At 40.0% G+C, this 17,620-nt stretch overlaps 1 protein-coding gene across 2 annotated transcripts in view; it reads left to right on the forward strand.

Annotated features, from left to right (window-relative positions):
• The window catches only part of MPPED2 (metallophosphoesterase domain containing 2), a 288,810-nt gene that overhangs the window by 48,512 nt on the left and 222,678 nt on the right, over window positions 1–17,620 (forward strand). For both annotated transcript variants that reach the window (XM_089673486.1, XM_089673485.1), the window contains exon 2: window positions 9,043–9,286. In XM_089673486.1, coding sequence (XP_089529612.1) covers window positions 9,159–9,286 — 128 coding nt within the window. In that variant the 5' untranslated portion in view covers window positions 9,043–9,158. The remainder of the gene's footprint in view (window positions 1–9,042; window positions 9,287–17,620) is intronic.

A 17,620-nucleotide genomic window follows, 5' to 3' on the forward strand; every position in this document is an offset into this window, starting at 1 on the left:
AGCTTTAACCAGGTGCTCACCTGGACACTGATAGAAGTCACAAGACTGCTCTAACTGCTTTTCCATGTTCTGTGTAATGCAGGATACCAGACATAGTGAATGCAGGGTCCTGGGATTAGTAACACTTTAAGTAAAAAAAAAATATATATATATCTATATCACCAAATCTTTTTTTTTTTTCTTGGATGGGGAAGGGTTGAGACCCCAGTTAGTTTATTGTTTGCTATCTGTGCCCTGTAGCAGAGCTTTCACTTCACTCCCCCTACTGGAGCCACCACAAGTGAGAAGCATTCTCCACAAAGTGAGGGGAATTTTCTTATGCAACAGTTGACCAAAACAGGTGCCCTATGGAAAGATTTCCCTACATCTCCGTAGGGACAATTTCTGGATTTCCTGTCCTATTCTGTCTTGGTAATAATGGTCACCAGGACAAATAAAAAAAGGTTGAATCAACTCAGTGTTATAATTGCCTTTTCCATTTTCCTTTCCCCTTTCACCTTCTCCCTTTCCCTTTCCTTCTCCCTTCCCCTTTCCTTCTCCCTTCCCCTTTCCTTCTCCTCCCTTCCCCTTTCCTTCTCCTCCCTTCCCCTTTCCTTCTCCTCCCTTCCCCTTTCCTTCTCCCTTCCCCTTTCCTTCTCCCTTCCCTTTTCCCTTTCCCTTCCTCTTTCCTTTTCCCTTCCCCTTTCCTTCTCCCTTTCCTTCTCTCTTTCCCTTTCCTTCTCTCTTTCCCTTTCCTTCTCTCTTTCCCTTTCCTTCTCCCTTTCCCTTTCCTTCTCCCTTTCCCTTTCCTTCTCCCTTTCCCTTTCCTTCTCCCTTTCCCTTTCCTTCTCCCTTTCCCTTTCCTTCTCCCTTTACCTTTCCTTCTCCCTTTCCTTCTCCCTTTCCTTCTCCCTTTCCCTTTCCTTCTCCCTTTTCCTTCTCTCTTTCCCTTTCCTTCTCCCTTTCCCTTTTCCTTCTCCCTTTCCCTTTTTCTTCTCCATTTTCCTTTTCCTTCTCCCTTTCCCTTTTCCTTCTCCCTTTCCCTTTTCCTTCTCCCTTTCCCTTTTCCTTCTCCCTTTCCCTTTTCCTTCTCCCTTTCCCTTTTCATTCTCCCTTTTCCTTCTCACTTTCCCTTTTCCTTCTCCCTTTCCTCTTCTTTTTTTTACCCATTTTTCATTTTTATCCCTATTTTCTCCCCCCCCCCCTTTTTTTTCTTTTTCTTTCTCCCCTCTTTCTCTCTCCTCTCCCTTCTCGCTCTTTTTCCCCTCTCTCTTTATCCTCTATTTTATTTTTCTCTCTCTCTTGCACTCTTTTTCCCTCATTCTCTCTATTTTTTCCTTTTGCTCTCTTTCTCTTGCACTACAACAATTTTAACTTGTGGTGTTTCCCTATCCACCTTTTATCATGTACTGGTTGCTGGATAAACCTATGCCAAGCCCCATCCTAGAAGACCAGTTTTTGATATAGGGTGGATTGCTTTCCATACCTCTAGGGGGTGCAAGCTTAGGTTTCTGTCAGGTTTCCCCTCCTAGCATTTGAGGAGCCTTCCCCTATCACTCTTCTAGGATACAAGACACTGTGTATTAGGGTCAACAACTTTCCAGGTCACAAGCTCATCCTAAAGTTTCTATGGTTTTTAATCAGGGAAACCACATAACAAGTCTGCCTCTTATGGATTGACCACACCGTTCTTCTTTCCACCACTAATGGACACAACCCCTCGGCTGAGACTAGTGGTGCACCAAAGAGAAAATTCTGGACCAAAACCAAAAATCAAGGTGCACATAGCCGAAAACCGAATACTAAATGGGCAGTTTTTAATGCTATATATTTTTTATATATAATTGTATTTGACTTTATTTCAGGTACTTATATAGCGTGGTCAATTTACGCAGCACTTTACATATATATTGTACATTCACATCAGTCCCTAACCCTCGAGGGGTGTACAATCTAAGGTCCCTAACTTACATTCATAAATACACATATTAGGGCCAATTTAGACAGGATCCAATTAACCTACCAGCATGTCTTTGGAATGTGGGAGGAAACCGGAGTACCCAGAGGAAACCCACGCAGGCACAGGGAGAACATGCAAACTCCAGGCAGGTGGTGCCGTGGCTGGGATTCTAACCAACGACCCTAGTACTGCCAGGCGGAAGTGCTAACCATTTAGCCACTGTGCTGCCCAATTACTATCATGAATTTAAATTAATATGAATTTAAAAAATACAATCCGGTAACATAAAATACCTTTTATTGAAAATAACACAGAAAAATAGGACAGAAAATAAAATGAAAAATATATAAAATTAAAAACTTAAATAGAGGCATTTTTGCTTTGAAGTCCATGGGACTCGATTTTGCAAGTCCAATAATTTTCAGCGTCCAATATATCAGTGCATCACCAGCTTTCATCTTCTTGGTCAATGAGAATGCCCATAGATGTCAATGGACAGGGGAATGGTAATAGGCCAACCATACTCAAAATGTAAGGAAAATTAGGCCCCAGTAACAGAACTAAAGCAGGCACTGAAAAGGCTTTCATGGATACTCAAGGTTCTAGCCAATATCTTGTGATATACTGTACAGTATGTCCTTAGGCAGGACATTTAGTTTAAAATTGAGTACAAGGAAACATATTTAGAGCTTCAGTGTGGCAACCATCAAATGAAGGAAAAGTATACTCTTCTCTCGTGGCTATTTCCACCTTCCTGGATTTTTTTTTGTAAAAGATGGTGGCCAGGTTGCCCAAGTCAGAGCCTACCACTGATTTTTCTACAGGAATGGGACTGGCACTTTTATTGTGCATTTGTTTAACAAAAGCGGAGCGGGTGGCCCCATTCTGTTCAGAATTTAGATTGATTTTCAGTTCAAAACTAGAATTATCAATAATAAACTCAGTACTATGTGTATGTAAATTGCTACTTTGTGTATTATTTTAGTGATTTATTATCCATAGTATTTTTTTTTTATCAGCATTATGGCCACTTTAAAATACCACCAATACCGTCTTCCCTTTTTCTCATTTTTCCTAGTTGTCATCTAGTCTATCAAAAACATGTAATGTGGAATAAATGACTTGATAAATGGCAGGATTGTGATTATTACCTGGTTCACAGGCTGGCAGTGTGCACATGAATAAAATCATTTGACCTTTTGTGTGACTGGTAATTGAAATGATAGCAGTAGGGCTGTTCTCTTATGTCTCAATATCTGTAATTAGAGACACGTGTGTTTAGAGGGAAGATGAATACAAAACAGGCCTTTTTTCCGAGGCTTGCAAATATCAAGGGTATGTTTGATGTAATGCTTAAAGTGAATTTATAATCAAAATTAAACCATATTATATCATTCAGCCTGCCTAAAAAAGTTCATCAAATACCTGAAAACCCTACCTATTCCATGATGTGAATTTTGCACCAGAGCAGCGCATGGTCATGTGACTTTTGCTGAATATTTTAGCAGTGCTTGCTAGGTAGGGGCTCTCCCCAATCAGGCCTTTAGAGAATCTCCAAATAGGATGGCAAGTCATGTGACTAGTTGATTCCCCTTAATACATTAGGTTCAGGAATGAAAAAAAAAAAAATAAAGTGTGTGTGTGTATATGTATGTGTGTATATATGTATGTGTGTGTATATGTATATGTATATATATATATATATATACACTGTATATATATATATATATATATATATTTATATGTATGTATATGTATGTATATATATATATGTATGTGTGTATATATATGTGTACATATATGTATATATAATTTTTTCCCCTTTTTTTTAGTTATTTTTACTAAGCTTCAAATAATAGTAGCAGATTTCTGGGGGCTGATTGACACTTGTTCTTTGAAATGTGCTTTAAACCCAAAACCAAAAATGTAATATATTGCAGTTTAGCAATAGTGATGTGAGTTACTTTGGGTGTGGGGGGCCCATGGAACCCAGCTCACTTTGTAGAGGTGGGGAGACCCCTGTCTCCGCTCCCCATATCCCTCTTATGTGTAAGTCACCCTGTGCCTGTTAGGGGTGTCCTAATATTGTGTGGGCTTTGTCTCAGACTGTGTAGACATGTTAAGGAGATAGGTGGGGGGGGGGTTGTTGATTGTTTAATGTTATGTGGCTGCATCCCATTGTTCTATTGTTTGTCTGGCTTGGGAGCAAACTATTATGGAATGTATGTGTTTATGTGTATTAGCTTAGTGGGAGGGGGGGTTGTCTCCAGCAGCCCTCCCTCCTGATGGGACTGTCTGCTGGTGTGAAGTTTGAATATGTGTGTCTCTTGTTACTAAATTTAGATTGCCCCACCCTGTATCATTATGCAGGGAGGGGGGATTGTCCCCCCTGAGTGTATATATCTTGTATCTGTGTTCAAATAAAGTAATCTACCTCCTGGTTTACTTCAAGACTAGTCTAGTCTTGTATGGTCTGCTGTGGTGTCTGTTGTCAGAATACCGCTTCCCCGTCCGAATACTAATGGAAGTACTCAAGCGCAGTCTAGGTCAGTTCCGTTACAGCAATCATTAGATGTGGTGGCTGCATTTGTTTCCTTTTCCCCCCTCTGTTTTCATCTGGTGATCTGGCTAGTAACACATCACCTTTATTAGAGTGCCTCCACTCTGAATGAAGGAGCACAGGGGGCATCCTTGGACAGCAGCATTGCCAGTCTGGGGGGAGGGGGCAATGGAGTGCTAGATGTACTAGCAGATTTAGACCATACTTTATAACCAGTTACAGCAAACATTTTTTTCCTCTTGGGGTAAAGGTTTTACATAAATAAAAGCACCCCTGTCAGTGTTAATTGGTTTGTCCCATCCCTATAACTGATATATTCTGCTGGAGAGTTTTTTCTGTTGTAAAACAACAGACTTGCTGGCTGGATCACAGGTGAAACTAGAATAAAGAAAGCCTAAAAAAAAACAAAAAAAACGAACGAATGCATCCATCACATAAAATAATTGGTAAGCTGCAATCTAATAAATGTTTGCTTTTGGGTCTAATACCACTTTACTGTGAAAAGCATGGAGATCAGTTTATGCAGACTGATGAAAAGGCTGATGGAGACCTGGCTAATGGTGTGATACTTTTAATGTTGGGTCTGGTGGCCCATACATGAAATGAAGGGAGAAACATCACACACACTTTTTTGGAGCTTAGACCGCTCTCATAACAACAGAAGCTTTCAGAGCTACACAGGCTACATCCTAAAATAGGTTCTGACCGAAGCCATGTGAGACTCAGCCCCATTGTTATGCAGACCCAAACTGACCTTCACTCTTGGATGTCACTGGTCATTCCAGGGAGCCTCTCACGTCATCTACGACTCCTTTCCTTGGCTGAATTCCAGGCAGCTATCTCTTCCTCTTCCAGTGTGGTTGAAGTTAGGTAGCCTTTTCACACCACACTTAGTGCCCGGTCTTCCATTCCCTCAATTAGTATTCTACTTTCCATGCCACAGATACTCTCTCTAGCTCCATAGGAAACAATGAAAACCTCTCCTGCATGCTTTTACCTATATGTAAGACTGCATAACATCTTATCCTGAGATATCTATTGCTGAGCCTTGAAGATCATTCTATGAAGGAAGGCAAAGAAGTAACATCACATTGCTGATGGTGGGATGACTTGGGCCTTCCACGTGAGCCTGGGACCAAGCTACACCAAACTGGGGGGAACCTGGGGCACAGAACACAGAGATAATACCACTCTCCCATCATGGAAGTCCATTGGGTAATTTGTCCTGTGCCCCATGTTCCCCCCAGTTTGGTGTAGCTTGGTCCCAGGCTCACATGGAAGGCCCAAGTCATCCCACCATCAGCAATGCGATGTTACTTCTTTGCCTTCCTTCATAGAATGATCTTCAAGGCTCAGCAATAGATATCTCAGGATAAGATGTTATGCAGTCTTACATATAGGTAAAAGCATGCAGAAGAGGTTTTCATTGTTTCTCACTGGACAGAGAAGCAGCAGCAGGAGCCATTAACGCACATCCAATGAGGAGAGAGTGGGGGGCAGAGCTGAGCTGCGCTTTGTGTGTCAATGGATACACAGAGCAGGCTCAGGAGTGAGCCCGCACACGTTTACCCTTAGAAAATGGCTTGCTATGGGGGCGTTCAGCAGGGGGGAGGGCAGAAGAACCGACAAGTTACCCAAGAAGAGGAGGATCGGGCTGCTCTCTGCAACACTGTTGCACAGAGCAGAAGTATAACATGTTTGTTATTTAAAAAAAAATTGCCTTTAGAATTATTTTAATCTTTTAAACGTAAAGTGGTTGTATGCTCAGTGAAGTCACTGGCCTCAGATGATGCACAGAAATTAAACAAATTCCCCTACATAAGTTGCACCTGTTTATCTGAACCCCTCCCCTCTAAATCAGTTCAAAATCCAGAATTTACACATCGTTTCTCAGCTCTATCAGGCAGGAGCAGGGATCTGACATCACACACTGCAGAGCATATAGCAGGCAACTGAATGTACCCCGAGACCTGGAAGGAGGACACCCCCCCCCAACACACTTATAGGGAAACATGCATAGCTGAAGCTGTCAGTCACAGGCAGGGTGTTAAAGCTCAAATCTCCTGTCCCCCCCCCAATTCCTTGGAGTTGGCATTAGCTATCAGAAATGACCCATGCACATAGTAGAGTAGGCAGGAAGCAGACAGAAATCACACTAAGTGCTTTGGATTTAGGTAAGTACACACTATAGATAGGAATATAGGTTTCTAACCACTTTAGAAAAGTAACCTAAAAAAGTAACATTTTTTTTAAATTAGAACATGCAGTTAGTTATAACTTTGAATATTTGTGTGATTTTAGCAGATGGTCAAATTTAAAAGGAATATATGGCTATACATTTAAGTCTGCAATAGTCTTTTCGTTGGTTTCCCTCTTTAGCAATCCATGGTCTTTGTTAAAAGTTCAGAAATGCAGTACTTCTTCCTGAAAGATTTGAAATGCTAAGTGTACAGAAATGTGATATTTTGGTTTTGGCGGATGCTGGTTTTTTGTAGCACATTCTGGCTTGTTGTTATAGTGTTCAAAGAATGCAGCATTGAGCTCCTCATCGGAGTTCCCATTTTTGGCCAACTCTGGAGGCATTATACAGCCAAGGAAATGACTTCTGGGTGGAGCTGGAAACTCAAATGGTAGAGATCTTATTGAAATTCCCAACAGAGAGGTGTCATTCAGCCTTTTTATATCCCTCTGAAGCTCAGATGTCAGTTTTGGATGTACTTTTTTTTTTCTTTGAAAAACAAGGGTCACTTCCTCTATTAAGAACAGCTACATAAAATGTACGGCATGGGTTGTTTTGTGGTTGTAAACCAAGATTGAAGAGTGCTTCACAGAAAGGGAAAATATGGTGCAGATGCCAAGGGATCACTTGGTCTTTTTTCTGCTTTTACTGTTCTATGTTTCTAAGAAGAAAATCAAATCTGTCTAAATCTGGCCATACACATTACTCTTGGATTATACATACTGTATATCTATAGTTTTAGTAACACTTCCTGTTGGCCAGCAAATGTAATGGTGACCTTCCTAACCAACAAGCAACTCATAAAGGCTGGCTACATAGTGACCATAGAAGGTCTTTTCGTAGTGCTTTGGGACCGTGAAGAAAATCTCACCAGTGGGACACAGGTGGCAAAAATAACTTGGCAGGGGTTTTAACCATCCCCTACTTTATCGATAAAAAGCAAAAACAAGTTTTGGCTGTAAATACACTCTAAAGAAATCTCAGGTTCACTTTTAGGAGAACATGTCAGGAAAGAAATAGAAGTTGTCACTGTAATTATATTTTAGTGTCGAGCTCCAAGGTTGACGTCTTCATTCTTGCTTCTCTACTTGGTGGAATTATGATTAGGACCAAGTAGACAAGTCATGAGGTCCAAACTCACTCGATTCAGTGATTCACGAGGTAGTGAAAGAAACATGGGGATAACAAGCCTAGAATTTGTACCTTTAAAATGAGTCAACAGTGGCAGTACCCATATCCCTATCTTAACAGGTTCCCTTTATGTGGTTAGAGCTGAAGACTGAGAACTGGGATCTTGATTTCATTTCTCACTACAGATTTTTTATCTATGAGATGTTTTTGTTTTTTGTGTAAATAGCTCAACCCCCTAAAGAGCCGCTGGTGAACTAGATTCTTTTTCCCCAGGTAGAGCACACACAGCCAAGCACACAGAACTTTGTCCATTCTTCCACTTGTTCAAATAGAACAGTCTAGGGGTGTCTTTTTTTTCTTTTTATTGTTACATTGAACTTGGATGGGGTGAAGGGAGCCAAATTGGTGATCTGAACTCTTTGAGGACTCTTCATTTATCTCACTGAGCTGCACAAAAAGGCCCACAGAATCCCTACTGCTGTTGGGTGGCAATGACTTCTTCCAAAAGACCAAGAGCTACAACCACTAATACCCAGCATTTGGGTCATCTACTCACAATGCCACAGGATCATAAATTGCCTCCATCCGATATCCATCAGGCACTTTTGGGTGAGGGAGACACAGACTCACACGGCCATAAGACAACTGAACACTCCTCCCCTTACTTCCTCCTGGCACTCTCCAGTGAGCTTCTCCAAATCCAAACCGACTCCAGGTCCAGACTCTGCGTATAGCCCCCCCCCAGCTAAAGCTCCAGCGGGGACCTTGGCGTCTTCTAAAAGGGCACCTCCACTAATCCTGCCCTGGGGCAAAGCCCCTGCACAGGGGTCTCCTCCAGCTGGACAGGACCCAAGAACACTCTCCCTCTGTATTCATACCCATTATATAATTTAAGACCCTGTAACGTACTGGTGGGGTAACAGACCTTTGACCAAATTGGGCGTTGCGTGACTATAAATTCTGTAATGCTTTATATCATATCTCTTATACAAATACGGGAAATAAAACTAACCTTCTTCCCTCATTTACACCTATAATGCTTAGATAGTATAGCATGTTTAGCTGTATGTCTTGTAATGTGCTTCACTTGGTACGTAGCAGGTCCACCTTTTAGGACCATATGGATAACAAGAGTTAATAACTTTCTTTTTCTTTTTATCATTTGGCCTGCAGGCTCTTGCAGTGTTAATGAACACACCTCTGGGGCTCGTAGTTGGTGGACACATGATGCTCGTTCGCCCCTGCTGTTCCCGCACGCTGTGAATTGCTCATGTCTATAAGAAGGAAGGATGGCTCATGGTATTCCCTCACAAGGCAAAGTGACAGTGACTGTGGACGAATACAGTTCCAACCCCACCCAGGCATTTACGCATTACAACATTAACCAAAGCAGATTCCAGCCCCCTCACGTTCACATGTAAGTAAGCCTGTTTATTTGTATGAGATGTTTCATATATTGTATATTCTGTATATCTTTATTGAACAAGGCAAATGGTTCCTTGCAATGTGCAAATCGGAAGTCATTTTTGTTGTTTTTTTCTGCTTTAAATTGATAAAAGATGAAATCTGATTGGTTGCTATTGACTCATCTTTTGGTTTTATGTTGCTACAAATGTTCTTTGTTTTAAACCATAATTGTTTTTACTGCAGTAGACTGTTCTCGGATGTTCCAGTAAATATACTCATATGGAAGAAAAATATATTTGAAATATATTTTAACCACTTCAAGTCCGGACACTTTTACCCCCTTCCTGTCCAGGCCAATTTTCAGCTTTCAGCGCTATCACACTTTGAATGACAATTGCGCAATCATGCTACACTGTACCCATATGAATTTTTAGCATTTTTTGATACAGATAAAGCTTAATTTTGGTGGTATTTATTCGCCACTGGGATTTTAATTTTTTTTGCTATATAAATGAAAAAGTTCAAAAACGTTGAAAAAAAGTGTTTTTCTTATAAAATTTTGCAAATAAATAATATTTCATCATAAATCTTGGCCAAAATGTATTCAGTTATCTTTTTAGTAAAAAAACAATAACCAAAATTAGATTATAACCAAAAATTATAATTTTAATAAAACATTTTTTACGTTTTTTTTTTCTGTCACCCTAGCAGTACAGTATCACCATGGTGACACTGTACTACTTGTGGGGGGTGATGAAGATTTATTTATTTTTTTTTTTTTTACACTGATTGCTTTTACACCCATAAAGGCTGTAAAAGCAATCATTTCTCCTTCTCTCTGGCTGCATTCTTGCAGCCATTGAGAAATACCTGTGTGAGCTGTGATTGGTCACAGCTTGTCACATGGTACAAGGCTGTTGTGAATAGCCTTGTATCATGTGACCTCTGATCTGATTCACAGATTTCACACGTAGTAAGCAATGATGTCAGAAATGATATCTTGCTTACTACTCTGCATGTGATCACTGATTGGGACCTCGCACAGAGGTCCCATACGACGATCGGTGTTCCAATGTGTCCGGAGGACACAGCGGGCACCGGATCGTGGTGCTGCGCACTCCCAGGGAGTGCGCACAGTCCAAAATGGCAGTCGCCATTTATGAACGGCAACCCACCATCCGGCTGTTTATATACAGCTGCCGAGCGGCAAGTGGTTAAAAATATTCTTCCAAAATATTTTGCCATATATTTGAAATACTACAAATTTGGCCATATTCAATATATTTCAGTAAATAAAAAAATAAATAATTTATATACATACACACACATTTTTATATGTTAAAAAAAATCTGAAGAATATATTTAAAAATGTTTACATATATTTGTAAATGCATTCCAAAAATGGAGATCTGTATTTTTAAAGACATATAAAGTATATTTGAAATGTATTTTTAAAAATATTTTGCCTATATTTTGTAATAAAAATGCAATTCAACATGCAGTGTGTTTATGTATGTGTGTGTAGATTTTATATATATATATATATATATATATATATATATATATTCAGTATTTCAAATATATGGCAATATATTTGGGAAGAATAATTTAAAAATATATGTCAAATATATTTTCTTCCATTTGGGTATATTTAGCATATTTTGGTAGTATCATGTTTTTATGTTTCATATTGTCCCCTGTACTTTTCTTTAAGTGACATTACTGGTATACATGAGCACGCCGAAAATTGTCGTTTTGCTTCGGATGCATTTGTTCATTAAAACATTTTGTTTTGTCATATTTGTTATGTTTACCCAATTCATTTTCAGAATTTGTTTCAGATCTTCGACATTCATTTAGTTTATTTGTTGGTCCAGGTGGATTTGAAAAATTTAGCAGTTTTTCCAGAAGATTACTATATGTTCAATATATTATCAAATCGGGCTGATTCTAGTCAGAAGGATTTGATATTTTGGACGCTAGTTCAACCCACTGAAAAAAATGTCATGAGCTGAATGGACTATATCAACTGGCATCATGCGCATCCAAATTAACAAATGGAATGAAATTCCGATCCATTTGTTATCTGAATTATTGAACATAGTCAAAAATTTAATTAATTTCCCCATGGGCCTGAACTACTGTCGTATCATGTGACATCATCCAAATGAAACACATGCATTCGTTAATTTCGTTATAACTTTCAGTTTGTTTACATACGTTACCATGTCCATCCGGAGGTTCGTAAATATCTGAATCGCCAAGAATGAAAATTTAATCTGAAAAACAAATCGGAACGACACAAAACGCACGTCTAATTGCTGGCAGGTCACCCTGTGGAAGAGTTAGCTGCAAATGGCTCAGCTGATATTCAACACTTTAAGAGGACTATGCGTCTTACACTTTGAATGTTAGTTTTACCAAAACTATATAATGTGAAGGCCAACGTAGAAAAACAAATCTATTTCTTTGCAATCAAGCAGGCACTTGTTCTAAATACTTGCCGGTAGATCTAAATGCAAAGATTTAATCAGATTGTAATGTGTATGGTCAGCTTTAAAACATCTTTGTGATACTAAACACTTAAAGTGGTTGCAAAGACTGAAGGTTTTTTACCTTCATGAATTCAATACATGAAGTTAAAAAAAACCTTCTGGGTGCAGCTCCCCCTTTTTACTCACCTGAGCCCCCTCTTGATCCAGTGATATGCATGGGAGTCTCGGCTGTCCCAGGTCTCCCTCCCTTCTCATTGGCTGAGACACAGCATTGACTTCCACTTCTGTCATTCACAGCCAGTGAGCCAATGAGAAGAGAGCAGGACTGAGCTGTGGCTCTGTGTCCTATGGATGCATAGAGTGGGGCTCTGGAGTGAGCACGCACCAGTGCCCCAATAGCGGCACTGGTCAAAAGGGAGGAGCTAGGAGCGCCGGCAGGGGATCCGATCAGAAGAGGATTGGGGCTGCTCAGTGCAAAACCACTGCACGGAGCAGGAAAGTATGACATATTTGCTGTTTTTCTAAAAACAGAGAAAAAAAACCCAAACCTTTTATATCACTTTAACTTGGCCATGCACAATTTGTCCAGTTCCTGATGAACCAGCCGAAATTCGCTCAATAGTTGTTCCTGTTGGCTGACTCCTGCTTTTGCCATCCCTTAACTGAAAAACTGAAGAAGCCGGGTGGAAAATGTAGCTGCCGAAAAGCACCCGCATCCAATTAGATGCAGGGACTGTTTGAATATTTTGACAGTTGGCAGGGCTAGCTTTCAAAATACAATAGATTCAACAGGAGATTTTTCCATGTATATTATCTATATGTGTATGGTCAGCTTTACAAAAGTCTAAACCTCAGAACAGGTGCACACTATAAAGTTGGGAACTTCATTCCCACTTTCCTTTTTTTCTTCCCTTCTTACCTTGACCGCATACTTGCATGTCCATAAATCCAGCATTGTCTGGTGTAGCCTGCCATCGCCCACCACCATCTTTTCTTCTTGCTTCATCAGGAAGGTGGTTGTCTCTTGTGGGTTCTTGAAGCCAGCTCCCTGATGCAGATGATACTTGTGAGCATCTCAGGAGGCTTCAGGAGGAGAACATCACTCTCCGCGAGAAAGGCAGAAGTGTAGGAAAATAAAATTGTGAATCGGTAAGGGGGGGGGTTGTTATGAAAAGTGATTAAAAAGGGGTGAAGATCCCCTTAAATACCTTTTTATAGGATGTCCTAATTTGTACATCCTTCACGGTAGCTGGTTGTTGTCTTCTCTTCAGTAGGATCTTGATGTTATTCCACACATATTGATAAATTGGTAAAATTAAGAGTAGGAATGGGAGCAGAGAGTGGCACTAGTATCTTTAGGATCCCTTTTTAGTTGCCTAATGAGTAGAGGGGTGAAGATCCCCTTAAATTCCTTTTATAGGATGTCCTAATTTGTACATCCTTCACGGTAGCTGGTTGTTTTCTTCTCTTCAGTAGAGTCTTGATGTTATTCCACACATATCATTGATGAATTGGTAAAATTAAGAGTAGGAATGGGAGCAGAGAGTGGCACTAGTATCTTTAGGGTCCCTTTTTGGTTGCCAAATGAGCAGAGGGGTGAAGATCCCCTTAAATACCTTTTTATAGGATGTCCTAATTTGTACATCCTTCACGGTAGCTGGTTGTTTTCTTCTCTTCAGTAGAGTCTTGATGTTATTCCACACATATCATTGATGAATTGGTAAAATTAAGAGTAGGAATGGGAGCAGAGAGTGGCACTAGTATCTTTAGGATCCCTTTTGGTTGCCAAATGAGCCGAGGACCCTTAAGTCTAAGCAACTGTGGCTACAAACAATCCAAAATCAAGGCATACCTGCAAAAGAACAGTGTAAATACTTACCTTTTCTGCTGCTTGTGCCACCATAAACCTTTCCAGCAGATAAACCTTCACTTTTGCGAGTATCGATCTCCTGGGTCCCCCAGCTCTCACCGATTCCTCTCTCTGACCAATGTGTCATTATATTAGCAACATGGACATCAGCAGGAAGAACCAGTGAGTGTTGTGGTGGACCCAGGAGATCAACACTTCTGGAAGTGTACATTTTTCAATGCAGGTTTGAGCAGATATCTTAGGATCGGAGCAATGTTTTGAGGTGTGGGCAGCAGAAAAGGCAAGTATTTACATATTTCTTTAACAAGTATTTAAGGTTTGCTATAGTGACAAGGTCACTTTAATTTTAAAGAATTATCTAGAGTGTGTTTTTTTTTGTTTTTTCGTAACCCTGTCTTCACTTTCTTCTTTTGTGCTGTGCTGTATAATGTAATTACAGTAGTAAGTCATTACGTCTCAGTTGAACTTTCTATTACTCCAGTTTTGTTTATTTTCTGCCTCATGCTGCGTTTCTTTTTGAAGCTGCTGCAGGTTAATTCCCATCATTATCCAGCATTTGCAGCACTATGTCCCTGGTGACAGTTCTTTTTAAATACTTTTGAATAAAAAAAAAAAAAAAATCACAAAACCATTTAGCAAGTGCTAAATAGCAAAAGCTAACAGTCAGATGTGATAGTTGAAGCTATTGATCATTTTTTTCAGTCTCGTTATATAGCAAACGATGTTGGTTTTTGCTCTTAACATTAATGATGTGTTGTGTGTAATGACCCATAGCTGACAATCAGGCGCTTAAAGCTGAAGTTTAGGTATGGCAATTTTTACATAGTTCCATTGGACCAATGTAATATGTGCTGTATCTGTGGCATCCCTGTGGAAGCTGGAAATAACAGTAGTAGGCACCTCTAATAAAGTCATTGTCGCTAGCTTCTGGATCCCGATCTCAGTGGCTGCCCTGCTGCTTAGTGAACCTAGAAGGTCGCTTCCTTGGCATTGGCATATTTTAGAGAACACTTTGCATTTGCTCAATGAATGCAAAGTGTTCTCTATCTGGCTGTGGTAGGGATTGTGAAGTCACTACACGGCCACTCTTCCTTGTCTAATCAGAGTGCGCTTTGCATTCATTGAGAACATGCAAAGTGTTCCCTGAATGGCGCCTTAGCCAAGTGGGCAACCTCTTGTGTTTGGAATGTAGCAGGGCAGCCACTTGGTATGGGACCTGAAAGCTAGTGGAGATCACTGAAGTAGCTGTGCTTACTACATTGACTTTCGGCTTCCACTGGACTCCCACAGATATAGCCGCAATCAGAGATTCGTCCATTCATCCATTCGTCCATCTGTGCTGTTTAGTGTGGATGGAAGAGTCTGTAAGCCTATGGGCTGAATGGAAAAAAAATCAGTGGATGTATGGCCAGCTTCAGTATTGCCCCTTTCTCACTTAGACTGAGTTCCAGGGTATAGGGGTTTACAGATGGCTGATAACAAGTATTAATACATTTATTTACGTCTGTTGTGTCAAAAATAAATGTAAAGATTTATTAATGGGTGCATGGCTATAACAATTTGTTTATATATCTGCCTAACATTCAGTTTTAATCACTTGCCACCCGCCAACAGTACATTTACTGCTCCCTGGGCACTGCCTGTCTCAACCCCTAATTCATATAGTTTAATTTAGGTTTTGGGTATTCCAGGGCGGCTTCCCTGGGCACTGCGACGTATCTGTATGTCTTGGTGCTCATGCACACTAGCGCAAGCCTGTGACCGCTTTGATCAGTGAACACAACGGATCAGAGTGTGTACAGCGGCCAGGGTATCGTGATCGCTATAACCAACCATAGTGATCATATGGTACCATGTAACCAAAACTGTCATGAATGGCTTTCATTCATATCAAACCTTCTTACTATTTTGATTCTGTGATTGGCTCACAGCTATCATATGGTATCTGGGCCAATCACAGAATCACAATAGTAAACAATGAGTCATGAATGAAAGCTATTCATGACAGTTTACGCGATTGCTGTTTCAGTGATCATAAAAAGAAAAAATCCGTGATCATCCGCCCCCCTCCCCCCCCCCCCCAGAGTAGTATGGTGACACTGAACTATGCTGATGACAGTAAACAAAAAAAAGAAACAGGTTAAAAACTTTTTTTTACATTTATATTTTTACATACTGTCACCAGTCTGTACCCCTGATCATCGCCACTCCAGTCATATGATGACGCTGTGCTATATTGTCAGAATGTAAAAAAAAATGTTGAAAAAAGCATATTTTTGAAATTTTTTCATTTTTCAAAAAATTGTGACAAAAAATTACAATTTCCAAAACCTGCCATGCCTCTTACTAAATACCTTGGACTGTCTATTTTCCAAAAAGGGGTAATTTGGAGGTATGTGTACTGTCCTGGCATTTTAGGGCATCAAGACTACATTGGACCGATTGATTTTCAAATATACACGGCGGGTAAAATAAGTGTTGAACACGTCACCATTTTTCTCAGTAAATGTATTTCTAAAGGTCGGTGTCGGTAGCAACCCATGCAATCCATACATACAAAAAATACATACAAAACAAATACGTTCAGAAATGAAGTTATCTGTAATGAAATGGAATGACACAGTGAAAAAGTATTGAACACGCTAACTGACATTTATTTAATACTTCGAACAAAATCCTTTGTTGGTAATGACATCTTCAAGATGCCTCCTGTATGCAGAAACTAGTTGCATGCATTGCTCAGGTGTGATTTTGGCCCATTCTTCCACACAAACAAAATTCAAATCTTGAAGGTTCTGTGGGCCTCTTCTATGAATTCTGATCTTTAGTTCTTTCCATAGATTTTCTATTGGATTCAAGTCAGGTGATTGGCTGAGCCATTCCAGCAAGTTTATTTTCTTTTTTTAAACCAGTTGAGAGTTTCCTTGGCTTTGTGTTTGGGATCATTGTCTTGCTGAAATGTCCACTCTTGTTTCATCTTCATCATCCTGGTAGATGGCAGCAGAATTTTATCTCTTTTATTTTATCTATTTTTCCATTCATGTTTCCTTCTATCACATAAAGTTTGCCAGTACCGTATGCTGAAAAACAGCCCCACACCATGATGTTGCCACCTCCAGACTTCACTGTTGGTATGGTGTTTTTGGGGTGAATAGCAGTACCATTTGACCTTCAAACATGGTGTGTATTATAGCATCCAAAGAGTTAAATTTTGGTCTCATCTGACCAGTCTATATTCTCCCAGTGTTTTAAAGGTTTGTCTCAATGTGCAGCAAAGTTTAAATGAGCTTCTACATGCTTTTTCTTCAGCAATGGAGTCTTGCGTGGTGAGTGTGCATACAGGCCATGGCAGAGTACAATTGTACCTGCTAATTCCAGGTCTTTCTGAAGCTCTCCACAAGTGGTCTTTGGCTCTTGGACAGCTCTTCTGATTATTATTTTCACTTCTCTGTCAGAAATCTTGCGAGGAGCACCTGGCCGTGGCTGATTTATGGTGAAATGATGTTCTTTCCACTTCCGAATTATGGCCCCAACAGTGCTCACTGGAACATTCAGAAGTTTTAAAATCCTTCTTTAATCAATGCGATCAGTATATTTTGCAAGAAGGTTGAGAGAGCTCTTTGCTTTTATTCATCGTGAGATATGTCTTGTGTGACACCTTTGGTAATGAGACACATTTTTATAGGCCATCAATTAAGACTGAATCAGCTGATATTAATTTGTACTGACAAGGGGCAGGATTTCTTTCTAATTACTGATAGATTTCAGCTGGTGTCTTAGCTTTCCATGCCTTTTTGCGCCTTCATGTGTTCAACACTTTTGCTTGTGTCATTTCATTTTATTGCACATAACTGAATTTCTGAACTTAGTTGTTTTGGTTTCTTTGTATGTATGGATTACATGGGTTGTTACTGACAGGTGGTGAAAATGTCATGTCAATAGCACCTTTAGAAAGATATTTACTGAGAAAAATGGTCAC

This window comes from Staurois parvus, unplaced genomic scaffold (genome assembly GCF_062004578.1).
Source record: "Staurois parvus isolate SC_StPar_1 unplaced genomic scaffold, SC_StPar_1.0 ptg000138l, whole genome shotgun sequence".
Classification (NCBI taxonomy): Eukaryota; Metazoa; Chordata; class Amphibia; order Anura; family Ranidae; genus Staurois; species Staurois parvus.